The sequence below is a fragment of the Ornithorhynchus anatinus genome, chromosome 2 (genome assembly GCF_004115215.2).
Source record: "Ornithorhynchus anatinus isolate Pmale09 chromosome 2, mOrnAna1.pri.v4, whole genome shotgun sequence".
NCBI classification, from domain to species: domain Eukaryota; kingdom Metazoa; phylum Chordata; class Mammalia; order Monotremata; family Ornithorhynchidae; genus Ornithorhynchus; species Ornithorhynchus anatinus.
Window position 1 is genome coordinate 37,421,480 of NC_041729.1, and position 19,899 is coordinate 37,441,378.

At 48.8% G+C, this 19,899-nt stretch overlaps 1 protein-coding gene across 5 annotated transcripts in view; it reads right to left on the bottom strand.

The window, feature by feature from the left end:
• SLC29A4 (solute carrier family 29 member 4) overlaps positions 1–18,869 on the bottom strand; it is a 31,756-nt gene extending 12,887 nt beyond the window's left edge. For 2 of the 5 annotated variants that reach the window (XM_029058605.2, XM_029058604.2), the window contains exons 1-5: positions 18,644–18,869; positions 16,384–16,537; positions 6,609–6,856; positions 1,881–2,012; positions 1,222–1,335 (exon numbers count right to left, since the gene is read on the bottom strand). In XM_029058605.2, coding sequence (XP_028914438.1) covers positions 1,222–1,335; positions 1,881–2,012; positions 6,609–6,856; positions 16,384–16,406 — 517 coding nt within the window. In that variant the 5' untranslated portion in view covers positions 16,407–16,537; positions 18,644–18,869. Of the gene's footprint in view, positions 1–1,221; positions 1,336–1,880; positions 2,013–5,398; positions 5,757–6,608; positions 6,857–16,383; positions 16,538–18,643 lie in introns of those variants that run through there. The other 3 variants (XM_029058610.2, XM_029058606.2, XM_039911068.1) reach the window with 3 other exon arrangements.
• Between the last annotated feature and the right edge of the window lie 1,030 nt (positions 18,870–19,899).

Consider the following 19,899-nt stretch of genomic DNA (forward strand, 5'->3'; position numbering starts at 1 on the left):
GGCTTGGGAGTTAGAGGTCATGGGTTTAAATCCCAGATCTGCCACCTGTCAACTGTGTGACTTTGGGCAAGTCACTTAGCTTCTCTGTGCCTCAGTTACCTCATCTGCAAAATGGGGATTGAGACTGTGAGCCCCACGCTGGGACAACCTGATCACCTTGTATCCTCCCCAGAGCTTAGAATGGTGCTTTGCACATAGTAAGCACTTTTAACAAATGCCATAATTATTATTATCATACATCTGCTTTGTGTCCTTGAACAAGTCACTTAACTTCACTGTGCCTCAGTTAGCTCATCTCTAAAATGGGACTTCAGACTGTGAGCCCCATGTGGAACAGGTGCCAAGCCCAACCTGATTACCTTGCATCTAACCCAGTGCTTAGAACACTGCTTGACACCTAGAAGTGCTTAACGAATACCACAATTATTATTATTAATTATAATACTTCCTCTTCTAAAGAGGTAGTTAGATTGTGAGCTCCCTGAGAAACAGGGACTAGATCTAATTCTCAGCTGTGTATTCTTTCCTAGTACTTAGTATAGGGCTCTGACCCCATGAAGTGCTTAATAAATACGACTACTAAAGAGCTTAAACCCAGAGGGTCAAACTCAGAGCCCACAAAAAGCTCCTTTGTAGAAGCTGAACCCTTTCTGAAGATTTGTCCTAGCCTTAGCTATAATTATGAAGAAGAATTAGGGAGTGACGGGACTTAGCCTGAAAGAGTAACAGGCTGACGGCCAGGATTGCACCTACTGACTCTATGACAGTTTCCCAAGTGCTTAGTAGGGGGCTCCACACAGATCAAGTGCTCAACAATTATGATTGATTACTGATTGCTTAATTTTGGCTGAGGGAAAGGGATAATGGGGAAGGACTTCACTTACAGTCATCCCCTGCTGGACTCAGCTGGAAAGAATTGTCTTTAGATTGAAGAGCGCTCCGCTGGCCCATTTTGGGAGTCAAAGCAGGAGCACGTGATGTGCAGCTGACCTGCCCCTAAAGGCCCCCACTCTGGCTCTCCTCTGGGAGGGTCCCTGGGAACCTTCCCCACTCAATCTCATCTAGACTCTCCAGCCAATCTGGATGATGAGCAGAGGATTGGAGTCTCCTCTGGGCAGCTCCATCCCCCACCTCTCTCCATCCTCTTCCTCCTCCCTTTGCTGCCACCTTTGTGAACTGGCACTATGGCAAGGGAAGGGAGGGAGGGAGAGGGGTACTTACCCACAGTGATCCTGGTGTGTAGGCTCAACATCTCCACCAGGACATTGTTCAGGATGACAGCTGCCAAGGCTACCAAGATGTAGGTCAGGCTCATGTCAAACACAATGGAGGTCCCTGCAGGACAAGGGAGCATGAGAGGGTGGTCAGCACAAAGGCCCCCCAGAGTAGCCCCAGCCTGGGATCTGTTTATTTTAGGGAGAGGCAGTAGATAGAAGCAAGTCTTCAGTACTGGAGGATGGGACTCGCTCATAGAACCAACCTTGATTTCTGGGTTTATGGCTTCTTTTTGCTCACCACCCATTTTCTCCTTGGGTTCCTAGTCCATTACCTTGTTTACCTTAGCCAGGGGCCTGTGTCCTCTAGGATATAAGCAGAATTGGGCCCGCATCACGGGCCCAAAATGGAAGCCCAGCCCAATGTGGTAATATTATCACCATCGCCAAGACACCATTTTAGGGCTCCCTGCGTTGATACTGCCATGCTGGGTGTTCAGAAAAGCAAGTTCAACAGACAGGGACCCTGCCGGCTGGGAGATTATGATCTCGGATGGGCAATGAGGAACAATGCACAGATACACACACCAACCTGTGGCCACACCAAGTGCTGGGGGGCACTGAGACGATGGAGGCCAGCCCTTCTGCCAGCTTGTTAGGACCTACCTGGATATTTATGATGCAGATAATCCACGTCAGTGATGAAGCTGTTGTATGGCAATAGGAAGCCCACCCCAGCCAGAAGCATGGCAAAATAAATCCCATGGTACTGATCACCTGGCTCTGGGTCCTCAGCCACTAAAGTCCCAAATACAAGAAAGAGAGAACAGAAGTTACACACACACACACACACACACACACACACACACACACAAACACACACAGAGGAACTGGATAAAAGGTCATTGGAAATTCTGGTGCCCCAAATCTTTGTCTGTTGTTTGTAATTAATTTATCAATCGATCAATCAATGGTATTTATTGGCTCCACTTGAAGCAGCTGGACTCAAGACTTCTTCTCTGAGAGATTTAAAAGTCATTAGCAGGATTGGACAAAGGGAGTGGGGGTGGGGCACATGCCCTGGGTTAACTGAACACGGAGACCCCTCTTCAGGGGAAAGAGGGTCCCAACCTCTAGAGACAAAACAGGAGTGTAAGTCGAGCTCTCTGCCTTTGACCCGTTGCTCCCCTAGCCAAGCTTGAGGGTCCTGCTGGTCTCCTCTCACCCCCATCCCCATGGTCCAAAGTGGGTAAGCCAGGAGCCAAAATTGCACCAGCCTGCCCAGACTACCTGTCTGTTTCTCTGAGACTGAAGTGGGTATCCAGCCGTGGGAGCTGAATAAAGTAATGATAATAATAATAATGGTATTTGTTAAGCACTTACTATATGCTAAGCACTGTACCAAGCGCTGAGGTGGATACAAGCAAACTGGGTAGGAAGCAGTCCCTGTCCCACGTGGGGCTCACAGTCTTGATCCCCATTTTACAAATGAGGTAACTGAGAGACAGATAAGTGAAGTGACTTGCCCAAGGTCACACAGCAGACAAGTGGGGAAGCTAGGATTAGAACCCATGACCTTCTGACTCTGAGGCCCATGCTCTACCACTATGCCATGCCGCTGATGGTTGGTTGGTGATGCCAGTGTTGGAGATGTCAGCAATGTGACAGCAGAAAATAAGTCTTTGATCTCTCCCTCACCTTTTCCATTCTCTTGCTTCCCCCTTTTTCTCCCTTTCTCCTTCTCCCCTTTAACTCACATGGGGGAAGTTTTTCCCAATTTTGTGTGTCCAGGGCCACCCGAAGCCTTAATGTAGCCGCGGTCATTAGAGTAGGGCAGAGGCTGGCAGGACAGGGCAGGCTAGAATACAGCTCTCTGGCAGGAAGACTCCGAAGGGTTTGGAACAGCCTGAGCAATGAATCCTAAGAATCCTGAATTGGAAACGATGACTAAATATAGCCGGCCCCCACCCCAGGGTTCTCTTGGTCATGTAAAAAGACCAGCAGGGAAAGCAGTGGGAAGGATAATTACCCCTCCAGTGGTGTATAATGGATCAAAGTTGCCGGCTATGAGACAGTAAAGAACCGAACAGGCTTGCTGAGCAACAGGCAGGAGTGTGGGCCTACTATATAGTGTAAACACAGCTGGTGAGCTCTCAAGGCCAGGTCCTCTATCCTCCACAGGCTAAAGCTTCCCTAACCCAAGCAGACCAGGTAACTGATTATTCTTTCTCTGCCTCTCCAGCGCCAGAAAATTTATCCTCCGTTACTAAGGAGACCTCAGTTGATGTCAAACACCACAGATCAGAAAAGGAAACTGTAACCAGCGCTTCCTAAAGACTATGCAAACAGTAATTAATTAACCCTCCCTATGGTCAAGGGGTGGAAGAGATGGCTGCAGTGGAAACTGAGACCAAAAAGTCCCAGGGGGATTTGTGGGAAGAGTGGGAATGGGAAGAATTCAGATATTTTCAAGTCCCAGTTTAGGTTTGAGACATACTCACTAACAAATACTGAGATGGGCAGATTTCCTCCAACTAAGATGGGAACTCTTCTTTTTTAGCTGGCCTAGTGGGATGGTGGCAAGGGAATGGATTCAATTTCATTCATTCAATCGTATTTATTGAGCGCTTACTATGTGCAGAGCACTATACTAAAAGCTTGGGGCGTACAATTTGGCAACAGATAGAGACAATCCCTGCCCAGTAACGGGCTCACTGTCTAAACGGGGAAGACAGACAGCAAAACATAACAGAACAAAACAAAACAAGTATCATCCCATTAGGGCCTTTCCAATCCAAGGGGATCTCTAATAACAATTCTTTAAATTTGGAGCAGCTACTTCCCCATTAACTAGATGCTCCTTTGCATTTAAGCACTTTGTATTTAAAACTCTCAAAAGGGCTTCAAGTTCGGTATCTCCTCTTTAATCCTTTTTCAAGTTTGTAGCTTGGTTTTCATTTTGGTCAGGAGTTTCACCCCATCTGCCTTTCCCCACTCTTTAGAGAACGTGATTGGGGTCAAATGACATACCAGGGATTTTATGCACATAATAATAGTAATAATAATGTACTGTACTGTACTAAGCACTGAGGTAGATACAAGATAATCAGATTAGATTGTTCCTGCCCCACATCGGGCTCACAGACTAAGTAGGAAAAAGCTGGAGTAAATCTCCATTTTACAGATGAGGAAACTGAAATGTAGAGGAAGGTAAATGACTTTTGTCCAAGATCTCACAGCAGGTGTCAGAGCCAAAATTAGAACTCAGGTCCCTTGACTCCCACACCCATGCTCTTTCCACACATGTGCGCCACTTCCCACACTGCACAACAAGTGCAGGGGAGAATCAGTATTAGCATCCACTGGTGCTGATTCCAATCTCCAGTGCCAACCAGTGGGTAATCTACCTCCTTGCCATGAAGAGCCCTGAGGGTCTAATGGTCTAAGAACCAAATGGGCTAAGTCCCCAGTCTCCAAATTGGAATGGGGACTCCAGTGGAAAATGATAGGAAACCTGGTCTCACTCCATGTCTTGTAACATTAAATAAGGTCTGTTTCAATGGGACCAGCTAGAACCTGTGCATTGCCTTTATTTCACCTTGTCAACTCTGCTCATATGTTTTGATCTGGAATGGAAAATAAGAGGTGGAGAGTCAAACCATCCAACAAACGCTACACAGATTGCATTCATTATGCTTACTTTCTTTGGGCTGTGTATACTGTCTCGGCACATTTCACGCTACGGGAGCTCAGCAGACTTTTCCAGCACTCTTCCCATAATCAAAGCCCTCCTGCAATCCCATTTCTTCCTGGAAGCCTTCTCTGAATGAGCTCTCATGCCCCCAGTCCACTTCCCTTCCCTTTCCACTGCCTCAGTCATGCAATTAGTCCCACCCCCTAAACATTTAGGTACTCAGCTCACCCTGACCTCCCAGCACTTATGCATGTATTCTTATACCAAGTTATTTCCCTTTCCTGTAATTTATTTTCACATCCATTTCTCCATTGAACTGTAAGTTCTTTGAGGGCAAGAATCATGTCTACCAACTGCACTGTACTCTCCCCAAGTGCCTAGTACAGTGTTCTGCACAAAGAAATCATTCAATAAACTCCATTCCTGGATTATTTGCCTTCAACACAATTGTGCTTTTAAGAGTTCAACTCAAATCATGATGTTACATTACCTGAGTGCCTACGCAGTTGATTCGGGGACACAGGGCAGAAGGCAGGATTGATGTCTGTGGGGAGAAGAGGAGGGAAACCTGGCACCCTGCTGTCTTGTGGCTGCTGAGGAGCTGCTGTAGTGGGAAAACACTGAGTGTCGCTGGGTGGGGCAACATGGACCACTAATAAGGAGGAAAGCACCGTCACCTTTAGATGGAGCATTCCACAGGTGATGGCTGAGGTCTTCTGTTCCTTCCCCACTAATGGGTACTACAAGCAGCCAGAAAATGTGGACTGCATTTGATCTTTTGGAGGGACTTGACTTGATGTGATGTGACACTATTCTCCCTGCATGATTCACTCTAAAAGCACAGAGAAGCCGCATGGTTGTAGTGGATAGAGCAAAGGCCTGCGAGTCAGAAGGTCATGGGTTCTAACCGTGGCTCCGCCGCTTTCCTGCAGTGTGACCTTGGGTTAATCACTTCACTTCTCTGTGCCTCAGTTACGTCATCTGTAAAATGGGGATTGAGACTGTGAGCCACAAGTGGGACAGGGACTGTGTCCAACCTGATTTGCTTGTATCCATACCAGCACTTAGTACAATGCCTGACACACATATGATAATATTAATAATAAAAGCCACCATGCAGCATGGTGAAAATTTTAGAAGCCCTCAGATGAAGAAATGTTGAGATTTCATCTAATCCATCCTCTTGCCCTCAAGAAAGTTCACGCCCGATCCACCTTGGCTTAGTGGATGTCTGGCTTGTCTGAAGAGCCTTCCATATGTTTGCAGGAGTTCTGACGAGGGTCTAAAGTACAGGAGATCAGACCTGCCTGGATTTCTGATCCCATCCAGGAGCTCTGACGGGTAAAATGGCATTCAGGAAGCCATGCAACAATTTCACCCACTACCAACCGATCCATTCAACTTCCTCTAGCCAAAGGATCCCAACGGCATGAGAGCTCAGACCTCCGTTTGCTACTGTTTTTATTATCAAAGGGTGGATTAGGAAAGTCTGTATTCAAGGGAGTCCATGGAAATTTGGCTTTCACTGAATTAACCTTTCCCCCGTCCCCAGAATTCAGGATAGAGCTGGACAATTGCCTATCAGATATAGGCCCCAAATTCCTCCCACTGGGTGAGTCCTGGGCAGAGTCTCTGGCTTTACAGACCCTTTAAGAACACAGAAAAGAAACCTACCCCACACCACTTTCGTTCTGACTTACCAGTAGGCGTCGCCACCCCCCCAAGCCCCTCCTGGAGAAGACTCCATCTTGTGGGAGCTGTTCCCCCTTCGTCACCTGGTTCCATGAAGGTGAGGACCCCTTTGGCTTGATTTCCTCTGGCCTGGAGCTCCTCCTCCTCCAGCTGGTAGCTGTCAAAACTGAAGCTCATCACCACGTTCCCTTCGGGCGTCACGGCCGGGCTAAGTTCCTTGAAACGGTCTCCCCCAACGGAGCCCATGGCTACTGCCCTAGAATGGAAGAAGAAGAGGAGCGGTAAGTGGATATCTGAGAATCCAGGAGCATGAAAGAATTCCCCAAAGGCACCTAGTCCATGCTGAGACCTTCATGTAGGATGACCCCTTAGTCATCTAAATGTAGAGTCCACTATCTTCATTATTAAAGATTTTCACTGTTGGGAAACCTAATCTAATGTGACATATTTAAAGCAGCTTCTTTTAATTTTTCAAGATAAACTCCCCTATTTCTCCCCCCCCCCCACCCCACACACTCTCTCTTTACAAGCTCATTTTCTGCATGAGGTTTGCTGAACCATTAGCCATCAAACAAGGTGGAGTTGATAAAGTCTTTGGGTCCAATTTTGTATCCTCATTCTGTATCCCCAAGAGGGGAGCAGGTGATGGAGTACTGGGAAGTTCATATTGCAAGAAAGAGATAGGAAGCTACCTCTTACATCTAAGGATAACCCTACCTAAGGTGAGATTTTACCTTCTGGTGCTGATGTGGCTGAAGAGAGTGAGGCATAACCTGAAATGAATCCAGAAGCCCACTGGCTCATTATTTGAGGTTTTCAAACCCACCCTCGGTCTCCCATCTTCTTGGGGCCCCTGCTAGAGGAGAACCACTCCACTACTGACTATCCCCTCAGGCTGATCTGAATGTGACTATTACCTCCCAGGAGCCCATTGCTCTATTGCATTATTCATTCAATAGTATTGATTGAGCTCTTACTGTGTGCTTTTGTTTTAATCAAATGATATTCGTTAAGTGCTTACTATATGCCAGGCACTGAACTAAGCACTGGCGATAGATACAAGATGATCTGTTTGGGCAAGGTCCATGTACCACATGGGGCTTACAGCTTTAATCTACATTTTACAGATGAGGTAACTGAGGCACAGAGAAGTTAAGTAACTTCCCCAAGAACACAGAGCAAATGACAGAGAGGGATTAGAATTCTGTTAGGGTGCTCCAGCCCCAATTCATTGTCCATCAGCTGCCCGAGGCCCTGCTAGGCCCTCCAGACTCCCCTCATGTCCAGCCCAGCAAAGCTCGGTGGCAGTAATCATTGGATCAGTGATAGGGTAACGACTGCATCCTGGATCTCTTTGGTGACCTTGTTTGTCTTCTACTGCCAACCACTTCACCATGTCTTCCTCTCTTCTCTCTTGATGTCTACCTCTTGCTCAAGCCCTTCCCATGCAGCAGCTCACTGCTCTCCCCATTTGATCAAAACCCTTCTGAAATCCCATCTCCTTCAAGAAGCCTTTTCTGATTAATCTCTAATCTCCCAATCCTATTCCCCTACTATTTCCACTTCAGCACTTCCAGGTCACTTTAGCACCTGGGCATTTCTCCCACTGTCTCCCACCCCCACCATCTTTAAATTCTGTTGCTTCCCCCTACCAGGAATTTATTTGTCATTCTCCCCAGATAGATTGTTAGATCCTAAAGAGCTGGAATCATGTCTACTAATTCTAATGGACTCACCCAAATGTTTAGTACAGTGCTCTACAGAGACTAAGCACTAAATAAATACTGTTGACTACATCAAGGATTTCATTGTTGGTAACCTTGCTTGATCTTCTGGCACTAAATAAGGTTCAGGGGTGATGGTAGGAAAACAGATCGAGAATCCAGATTCTCCTTCTGTAATAGCTTCAGTCTTGCAACCAAGGTGGACCCATCACCACAGTGATTTAGAATCTTTAGCTGGTTTGAAGCTTGAACCCCATTGTCACCACACTTTGGCAGACTGCCAAAGGAAGGAGAAAGGTCAAGGTGGAAAAACTCAAATAAGCTTGTTTCATATTACTATTATTATTATTGTTGCTATTGTCATAATCATCATCATTAAGCCACCTGTTAAGTACTTACTATGTGCCAAGCACTTTACCAAGCCCTGAGAAACATACAAGAAAACCAGATTGGACACAATCCTTGTCCCACAGTCTAAGAAGGAAGGAGTAAGATTTGATTTCCATTTTATAGAGGAGGAAACTGAGGTACAGAGCAGTTAAGTGACTTGCCCAAGGTCACACAGCAGATGACTGGCAGAGCCAAGATTAGAACTCAGGTCATCTGACTCACAGGCCCAAACTCTTTCCACTAAGCCATGCTGCTTCCCAGTTAGCAGTCCTGGGAAAGACTTGAAAAGAAGAAAGAGGTGAAATAAAATGAAGTTTTAAAATCAGCTATGGACTTCATCTCTTCATTTTAGGTACCCCTCCCCAGGGCTGGGGCTAATCAAATAGACTGGATTTTAAAAAAAATTAAAAACATTCTCTCCTTTGCTAGGTAAGTAATCTCAAAAATTTTAAACCACTGGGCCCTTATGGTATAGTTTTGGTTGAACTGATGTTTATTCCTAAATGAAATATTTAAACATTCATCAAGTCCTGGAATCAGGTAGTATGAAGGCAGTAATCAGGGAAAGCCCCTTTTTCTCTTTGTGTTCTTTTTCTTTCAACCTCCATATCCCCCCACTAGCTTTGCCCAGAAAAATGAGGAAGGGGCACTTCTGGATAAGTGAGGTTCCCCTACCTCATGCCTCCTAACAAGAGGTAGAGTAAAACCTGAGATTCATTTTATGTTTTCTCACTTTTTCATAATCTGCAACTGGCACCCACAGTAACGAATACCTTGTGACTGCCAATATTGTCTATGTTGGAAGTAAGAGTCTCACTCAACAATAGTGTACAAACCTGGAACCAGACAAGGGGAGGTCAGTCAGCAGGGTAAGGCATTTCTCTTTTTTTATGTGTCCATCCACTGATCCAGACAAAAGTGTTTTTGGGTAATCTGCTCCTGCCTTCCTGGTTGGTGCGATACAAAGTTGGGGGCCTTTTTTCCACCCTGCCCCTTTGCTGTCTGCAATGTCCCTTCCATTTCCAGGCCCACTTCTAGTCCTCTTTAGACTGGAAGTTCATTGTGGGCAGGGAACACATCTATCAACTCTGTTCTACTGTATTCTCTGAAGCACTTGGTAAAGTGCTCTGCACATAATAAGAACTCAATAAGAAGTACCACTGATTGATTGACTCTTTGGTTCCATCTGACCAGATCCCTGTAGGATGATAGGAATTAATTGCTCAGAAAGGATGACATCACTTGTAGCATACAGACTGTCTGGGTCATGAGGTGGGGAATAGTTCTGATGGGACTCTCTTCTTTCCCCATGAGCTTGTAGGGAGATAAGGGACACCCCCATCCCGAGCTAGGGGCTTCCCCTTTCCTAGGGGACTTAGTGAGACCAGGTTTCCTCCAGCAGCTATGGGAAGTAACTAAAAGTTTTCCAGATTTTTTCTTGCACAGTTTAAACAAAGGGAGGGGACCTTCATCATCACCAATGCAATATTTATTCTTGAAGACCAAGAGCTCTGCTACAATTAGAGTGTGTTCCTCCAGTTAACATGAGAGTTATCTGAATCACCTTGACCGGAGATGCGGAGATATGGGGGATTATCCAGGATCAGGCTACTGTCAACATCAGAAAGCTGAGCTTCAAGGTCAGGATTCAGGTGAGCAGAGTTCTGACCCTGAGCTGGGTACCATCCGGCCACAATTGCTTCTCCCACGGAACTGTTTAACTGGTTCTCTAAAACCAATATGATGATTGCCCTGGGCTTCTGCCCCCCAAATCTGTACTCACCTCAGTGCCAGAAGCCAACCCCCCAAATGGCTGACAGTGACACAATGTCCCCAGTGGATCCCCCGATTAGACTGTCCCCCGATTAGACTGTAAGCCCATCAATGGGCAGGGACTGTATCTGTTGCCGATTTGTACATTCCAAGCTCTTAGTACAGTGCTCTGCACATAGTAAGCGCTCCATAAATACTATTGATTGAATGAGAAGCGGCGTGGCCTCATACAAAGAACACAGTCCTCCGAGTCAGGAGATCTGGGTTCTAATCCCAGCTTTGCCACTTGCCTGCTGTATGACCTTGAGGAAGTCACTTAACTTCTCTGTGCCTCAATTTCCTCAGCTGTAAAATGGAGATAAGGTACCTGTTCTCCCTCTCCCTTAGACTGTGAGTCCCATGTGGGATAATGACTGTGTCCCATTTGCTTATATATATTTTTTGATGGTTTTTGGTAAGCACCTACTATGTGCCAGGCACAGTACTAAGTGCTGGGATAGATACAAGTTTAGCAATTTGGACACAGTCCCTGTCCCACATAAGGCTCACGGTCTTAGTTCCCATTTTACAGATGAGGTAACTGAGGTGCAGAAAAGTGAGATGAGTTGCCCAGTTTCACACAGCAGACAGGTGGCAGAGCCGGGATTAGCACCCAGGTTCTTCTGACTCCCAGACATACTCTATCCACTAGGCCATGCTGCTTCTTGATATTGTATCTCCCCCAGTGCTTGGCACATAGTAAACACTTAAATACTTCAATTATTATTATTGGAGGGCAAGACTGTGGGCAGTGATCCATAAATGACTCCATCTGTCTTTGTCCACAAATAATAATAATAATGTTGGTATTTGTTAAGCGCTTACTATGTGCAGAGCACTGTTCTAAGCACTGGAGTAGATACAGGGTAATCAAGTTGTCCCACGTGAGGCTCACAGTCTTAATCTCCATTTTACAGATGAGGTAACTGAGGCACACAGAAGTTAAGTCACACAGCTGACAAGTGGCAGAGCCGGGATTCGAACCCATGACCTCTGACTCCCAAGCCCATGCTCTTTCCACTGAGCCACGCTGCTTCTCTGCTTGCTGTAGTGCGCTAGGCCAGGCAGGGGTCCCAATTACCAGAGCTATGCATCAACACTAGGCAGTGTGGCCTTATGGAAAGGGTCTGGATCTGAGAGGCAGGAGATTTGTCACTAGCCCACTGTGTGACCTAGGCCAAGAGAGTAACTGCTTTAGGCCTCAATTTCCCTATCTGTAAAATGGGGATAATAATAACTGCAGCACGGCCTGGGAAACAGAAGGACCTGGCTGCTAATCCTGACTCCTCCAACTGTCTGCTTTGTGACCTTGGGCAAGTTACTTCATTTCTCAGTGCCTTAGTTACCTCATCTGTAAAATGGGGATGAAGACTGTGAGCCCCTTATAGGACAGGGACTGTGTCCAACCTAATTAGCTTGTATCTACCCAGTGCTTAGAACAGAGCTTGACACATAGTAAGTGCTTAACAAATGCTATCATTATTATTGACCTCCTTGTAGATTGTGAGCCTCAACAGGTACTGTGTATAATCGGATGATCCTGTATCCAGACAGCCCCTAAGCACAACCATAGGCAGTAAGCAATACCATATTCAATGAAAATGCCTCAGTTTCCCCATTGCAGCTGAGTGGCCTTGGGCTGCGTGGGTCCCACTAGGGTTGTATCACTCTCTTAGAGTAGGCAACATACTGAGTGAGGTCATTCCCACCCTCTTTGAAAACAAACAAAAAAATCAGTGGGGACAGGGGAGATGGCACCTATTTCAGAGTAATCACCATTTTTAAAAGATTCCAGTCACAGGTAAGCTGTGGCAGCTAATCATTTGCTAAGGACTAAAGTTGATGTTCCAGACACATCAGTAGACTTGACCCCTGACCCTTTCTTGGAAGAAAGATGAAAGGAAACCGGGTGATATAGCCTGGAAGCATTCCCAGATTAATCCTCCCACTTTCCCAGTCATGCCAGCCCAACAGCCACCTCAGCACTCATCTATTTATGCGTTTATTGATTTGTTATTTATTCACTTGCGTCTGTTATCGATATCTATTTTCTCACTCTTAACTATGCTACATTCATCAATTTAGATCTTCTGCCGCTCGTGATATATGGAAAGTGCCTCAAGGGCAGGAATTACAGCTTTTCTTTCGCTTGTTCCCAAAGCACCGACTTCCATTCTCTGCTCAATAAAAGCTGTGGATACCGATACTGAGAGAAAGTGCACTAAAGTCATAACACTCGTGGGAGAGAAAAAGGGTCACTTTAAGGATGCTGCCCCGTTATCCAACGAAAAACGAGAGGAAATGTAGTCAGTAAGTGAGATTGAGTTTAGACACACACAAGGAAGTTGTTCTTGGCAGGTTTTTTTAATCCTTGTCCCTGGATCTGTGGGGAATAGATGGACTCCTAGGGTAGCCAAATACCTGGTTTTATACTGGGCAGTTTGGTTTCCAGCTGGCCTGACCCTGTCTGATATGGCTTGGGCACTGGACAAGTTTACATCTCTTATTTACATTTTCATCGCTGAGATGCCCTCTGCTGAGGCTTCTGCCACTGAATTCTAGGGCACCCAAGTTCCCAGGAATCCAGGAAGGAATAGAGTGGCTCTGGGGCAACTGAGGGTGCGTCCAGTGTGCCCTATATTCGGCTTCAGGCAGACTTCTGCAAAATGGCGTCTGCCTGATGTCACCATTTTCTGCTGCATGCTGACAAGGCCCATGTGATGTCACCTGCAGCTCTGGGGTTGGTTTTGTTGAGTGCTGTCGCTGGCCACCCTCTTAGCCCAACTCCTGTTTGGGGTGTTTTGAGCAGCCCTGTCAGGGGGCAGGAGGGTGGATTAGACCAGGGCTTCCCGATCCATACAAAATGGGCTACAGCTCAGCGTGTGCCTTGGTGACCTCTCCATGGCATTCGGAGATTCTGGGTGCTGCCCTTTTAGATTGTTATGTGCACTCAATCAACTTGCTCCCTACCATACCTCATTACTCTCCTATTACAACCCAGCCCACACACTTGGCTCCTCTAATACCAACCTACTCACTGAACCTTGATCTCATCTATCTCACAGCTGACAGCTCTCTCATGTCCCACCTCTGGCCTGGGACACCCTCCCTACTCATATCCAACAGACAATTACTCTCCCCCTGCTTTAAAGCCTAACTGAAGGCAAATCTCCTCCAAGAGGCCTTCCCTGACTAAGCCCTCATTTCCTTTTGTCCCACTCCCTTCTGCATCACCCTGATTTGCTCCCTTTCACCCTTCCCTTAGCTGCACAACATTTATGTACATATCCGTAATTTATCTATCTATATTAATGTCTGTCTCCCCCTCTAAAGTGTAAGCTCATCGTGGGCAGGGAATGTGTCTGTTAGCTTGTACTCCCCCAGGTGCTTAGTACAGTGCTCTGCACACAGTAAGCACTCAATAAATATGATCAATTGATTGGGGGGGCACACTGAACTGCACTACCCTTCCCTATCTAGGGTTTCCCTGAGCTGGAGGCAGGGAGTGGCTACCGACTACACCGGTGTTATGACATTACTGACCAATTGCAGTAAGTCCCTTAGCTGTTGCGGGAATGGTCCCAGCAGCCCACAGGGCCAACTGCGCATTAAGGCCCCATCCTGATCTAGAAGCAAAGCTGAGCCCCTCCAGGTCTGGGCTTTGGATTGGGTTTGGGGAGGAGGGTGGGAGGGTAGCCCTCCCCTCTCCTGGGGTTTGGGACAGCCCAGGCCAAATAGGACTTAGCCCCATAAAGATTTGTTGGGTCTTTTTTTAACCAAATTGTCGATTCCCTCTCCCTCTCCCATGGGCTCCAGTGGGCGGATGAGGGCAGGGGATGTTCAGAGACTGGCTGTGAGACTTCAAGGTTGGGAAGCCCTGGTCCAGGTGATCTTGCCCAAGGGTCCCCAACTGTGGAAGTCTTCTGGGGACTTGGGTTTCAGGGACACCAAGAGGTGACATGACATCACAGGTGAATCCAGAGAGTAAAATCTTCCCTTAACTGAGTGCTTGAAGTCAAACCGATCTCCACAGGGACCCCTACCCAAATCTGACTACACGTAACTCAACTGAAAGCTGAGCAGAGCAGATCTTGATGTCCAAGACAACTGCCAGGACCAGCTCCTGAGCTACTAGCCCCCTGACCTAGAGAAGCCATGACCTAAGTCAGGGAGAAGTAGGGAAGGAGTATTTCCTCTGCTTTACTGATTGTGCTTGCTCCTAGAGAGAGGGAGATAGGCCCGGGACAAGACACTTGGTGTGGGGACACTGGGATCCAATTTGATCCCAGCAATTCAGGCCGGAAAAGCCCTGTCCCGGGTAATAGTCCATCCATTGCATGCTTCCTGGCACCTAGGAAACGCATAATCTGAGGTTTCCATGAAACGAGGCTCCAGCACTCCTGTGACCAAGCAGCTCTCGCAGCTAGGGCCGGTGCTAGGAAACAAGGGCTTCAGGCAGAGTAAGTCCTCCTCCCCCATCCCCCAACCCCAGGGCTGCTTCTGAATGTGGGGGGTGGGTGGAGAGAAAGAGGCAGTTAAGGATCAATTGATCCATCAATAATGTTTACTGAGCTCTTACTCTTTTCAGAGCACTGTACTTAGCATTGGGGAGAGCACGAAAGAGATGGAAGATGCGATCCCTTCACACCACCGCTAAAATCTGCGCTTTCCTTTTTTCTCTGTCCAAACTGGTATTATGTCGATCCAAGGACATATAACACTTTGATTACTGCATCAGCCTCTTTGCTGCCCTCCCTGCCTCCTGTCTCTTCCCATTCCAGTCCAAGCTTCACTCCGCTGCCTAATTCATTTTCTCAAAAAACAGTTCAGTCCATGTTTCCTCACTCCTCAAAAATCTCGTGATTGCCCATCCACCATCTCATCAAACAAAAACTCCTTACCATCCGCTTTAAAGCACTCAATCGGCTCACTCCCTCCTACCTTACCTCACTGATCTCCCAATACAGCCCAATCTAAACACTTCACTCCTCTACTGCCAGCTTACTCACTGTACCGTGGTCTCATCTATCTTATCCTGCCTCTGGCCTGGAACTTCCTCCCCCTTCATATCTGACAGACCATCACTTTCCCCACCTTCAGAGCCTTATTAAAATCACATATCCTCCAAGAGGTCTTCCCTGACTAGGCCTTCATTTCTCCTACCCCCTCTCCCTTCTGTGTCACCCTTATATTTGGATTAGTATCCTTTATTCACCCCACCCTCAGCCCCACAGCATTTATGTGCATATCCATAATTTAACATCCATCTCCCCCTTTAGACTGTAAGCTCCCTGTGGGCGAGAAACATGTCTATCTACTCTGTTATATTGTACTCTCCCAAGCACTTACTACAATATTCTGCATACAGTAGGCACTCGGTAAATACGACTGATTGACTGATTGACTGATCCTTGCACTCAAGCAGTTCACAATGTAGCAGACTGTAAGGCATGATAAGTACTTGCTAGTAGAGTGGTTCTGCTCCTTCAACTGCACTGGCTGGGACCTCTTACTTCTCAGCCAGACATTTCCCTACATTGGCAGTCCTGGTCAGGGGAAGTGGGCTTCTCCCATTCCAGTCGAAACCTGAGGGTACATGCCCTCCTTTCCCCCCCTAATACTAGTGGGCAGGGAATGTGTTTGTTATATTGTTCTCACAAGTGTTTAGTATAGTGCTCTGCACACAGTAAGCACTCAATAAATACGATTGATTGATTGACCGCCGGCAAACACAAATTCCAGAGCTTCCACCACTGGAAGTCAGTCAAAGTCTCCCACAGCTGTCGATCTTTCTCTCTCTAGGATATAACTTCAGAAGAGAGCCTTTTCCTCTGGGATCTGTGGCTCAGATACCTGCCTGGACCTTTGACAGTTTATCATAACGGCGGGTGTCTAACCATCCCAGTTCAGTGGACGGCATCTGCTAACCACAGGCCGATCTTCAGGAGCAAAATGGCGTGTTACTCTCTGGGAATGGAGAGAGATCCAAGCTCTTAACCCCCAGTGCAAACCTATCAGAACAAAGGAAAGAGAATCAAGTCATCACCCAACCTCTAGCACAGTGCTCTGCTTCCCAAGGGCACTCCGTCAATCTTGCTGGTAATGATGATAGTGATGAACCACTTTAAAAGACTAAACCGGGACAATTCTCTGGGCTTTGCTGCCAGAGTCGTTACTGTGGGTCGCCTCTTCAATCTGTCCTGACACAGTAGTACCGCCATCATGAAAGCCTATTAAACAGCCTTCACTGAAATCAATTGCCATTGGCTCATGCTTTGTTTGAGAGGCTCTGAGACCTCCGTGGATTTACATTTTGCTCCACCTCACTAAAGATCCTCAAGCATTAAGCCCAAACTCCTCACCTTTTCCTCTAGGATCAAAAAGTAATAATACATCCATTATTTTGTGCCAAGAAAATCACGCTCCATTAACCTCCACTAACTCCCTTCAGCAGAGTCACATGCTCAGCTAAACAGCTCAGATTCAAAACCGTGGCAGCCCAGGTTCCTGACGGAAAACACAAGCACTGGTCGAGCTCATTCTAATGGAACAAGACAGGTCGAGGGTGCTATGCCCTCTGCAGATACGAGTGCCCAAATTAAAAAAAAAGCAAAATTCCCAAGCTGCCCCAATCACTCATTTATCCAATCGGGGAATAAATGTATTATAACCTGGACCAGCAGTGCTTCTTGGAAGGAAAACACGGTGTGCTGTGCACTTTAACCCAGAATGAAAACTGATGTGGAAACAGATTGGAGGTGAACCCCAAGCCCATTGACTCCACTGTGGACTCCATTGCTCCTCTTTCCATGGAGAAAAAAACCAAAGAGTGGGTGGGGCGGCAGACAGAGAGACAGGGAATTGCTTAATAGCTTAATGAGCGCTGAGGCGAGTAAGGAACACTGGATGATTTAAGGCAGAGGAAATTTATGGTGAGTGGTCCAGCGGAACCTTTATTCCTAATTTTAGAGAAACGCTCGAGGCAGAAGATGCATTTTTTCAAAAGGGAAACTGGAGGGAGTATTTTCAGACACAGACTAGGGTGCGTGTGTGGGGGGTGGTGAAGGAGAAGGGGGAGGGGCTTCTCACCCTCTTTCACTCATCCGTTTTCCTCTCCTGAATCCACGTCCTGGGAATGGAGAATGGAATCCACGTCCCGGGAACGAATCCACGTCCTGTCCTCTCAGTGCCCTTCAGTACCGGGATGGATTTGAAAATGCTCCACGGAGCCCAGGCTGGCAAACTAAAGTCAGTGCCAGGAGCCTCCCCATCCCCTATCGGCAGGGAACGACCATCCCCTGAACTCTTCCTCCCTGTCACCCCCACATCACCCCCGCACAGCTCATCGGCCTGTTTAATGAAGAAGGGACCTTTCTCCCCTCAACCAGCAGGAAATGGACATCTGGGCTGCTTCACTGTAACACTAACAGACCTTCTGGCTGGTCAAAAAAACCAAAAACAGAATAAAACAATCTGATGGGCTGAGAGATCGGCTTGGACTTCTTTGCCAGGCGGGGGTAAAGCAGGTTTGCAGGAATCAGATGAGGGGTTTAACACCCCCTGCTTGCCCCCTTCCCCCCAAACCCACACAGACACAGGGGCTTTCTTACAGACGCACAGGCCCACCCCTCCGCCTGTGGGTTTGACCCCCCGCGGTCCCCAGCCCGGCGAGCCCCTGGGGTCTCTCCCACGGGGGGTCGAGGGGTGGGCGCCTCTGCCCCGACCCCGCCGCCGCCACCAGGGGGCGTCGCGCCGCCCCTCCGCCTGCTCCGGCCGGGAGAGGAGCCTCGGCTCCCCGAATAGCCTCGGCTCCCCAATAGCCTCGGTCACTGGCGTCCCCGCCTGGGGACGGAAAAGCGGGACCGGCCCGGGGATGCTCGATAGCCGCCACCCTCACCCACCTCCCCGGGCGGTCCAGCTGACTCTGGGATGGACAGGACTTGGGGGGCCCCCTCCCCCCCGGCCAGGTGCAGGTCCCCCTCCAAGCCCCCGCCGAGCTCCTGTCCTTGCAGCTTGGATCCCAGGGTGGTCAAGGGGTCCCCCCCGATCCCCGCCCTCCTCCCTTGGACGGCGGACAAAGGGCTCCAACAGGTTGGCCGCCTGCCCGCCCTGCTTACCTCGGCCGAGCCCGGCTGGCTGGAGGGCGGGATGGGGAGGAGGAGGATGAGGATGGGGATGGGGATGGGGATGGGGGCTCGGCCGCCGCCGCTCCCCTGCTCTAGCTCTGCCGCTGGGGCCGCCGCCTCCTCCTCCAGGGAGCCCTCGGCCGGGGAGTCGGAGCCGGAGCCATGCCCCTGCCGCCTCCCGAGATGGTCCCCGGGGCGGGCGGCCGGGCGGGCGGGCGGCCGGGCTACAAAGGGGAGGGGCGGCGCGGGAGCGCGCCTGGGTGTGGGAGGGGGAGTGGGGGGGGGGGGAGTGTGTGAGTGTGTGTATATGTGTGTGGGGGGGTGGGGGGGGGGTGTGTGTGGACGCCGGAGACCCTCCCCTCGCCCCCTCCTTCCCCGCTGCTCCTCCAATGGCTTCCCAGCCCCTCTCGGGGAGCCGCCCCCTCCCCGCCCCCAACCTAGCCCTCCTCCTCTTCCTCCTCTTCTTCTTCCTCCTCCTCCTCTTCTTCCTCCTCCTCCCCCTCCTCCTCTTCTTCTCCTCTTCACCTCCTCCTCTCCTCCTCTTCACCTCCTCCTCTCCTCCTTCTTCTTCCCCTTCCCCCTCCTCCTTCTTCTCCTCTTCCCCCTCCTCCTTCTTCTCCTCTTCGCCCTCCTCCTTCTTCTCCTCTTCTTCCTCCTTGTCGTCCTCCTCCTCTTCTTCCTCTTCCCCCTCCTCCTCCTCCTCCCCCGCAGGTGGCCCGGAGATGCTCTCCTGAAGCTGGGGTCCAGAGGGACCCCTGGAAACCTACTTGTGGCCCCGGCTATTTGGGGACCCCCTCCCCTTCCCCCCGCACCAGGCCCCCTTCCCGGGGACACTTACCAGGCAGGGCTCCCCGAGGGGAGAAGAGGGGAAAGCTGCGAGGCTTTAGTGGCAAGAACATGGGCTTGGGAGTCAGAGGATGTGGGTTCTAATCCTGTCTCCGCCACGTGTCCGCTGGGTGACCTTGGGCAAGCCAGTTCACTTCTTCGTGCCTCAGTTGCCTTTTCTGTAAAATGGGGATTAAGACTGTGAGCTCCACGTGGGACAACCCGGTTACTTTGTATTCATTCATTCATTCATTCAATAGTATTTATTGAGCGCATACTATGTGCAGAGCGCTGCACTAAGCGCTTGGAATGGACAAATCGGCAACAGATAGAGACGCTCCCTGCCCATTGACGGGCTTACAGTCTAATCGGGGGAGACAGACGAAAACAATAGCAATAAATAGAATCAAGGGGATGTACAT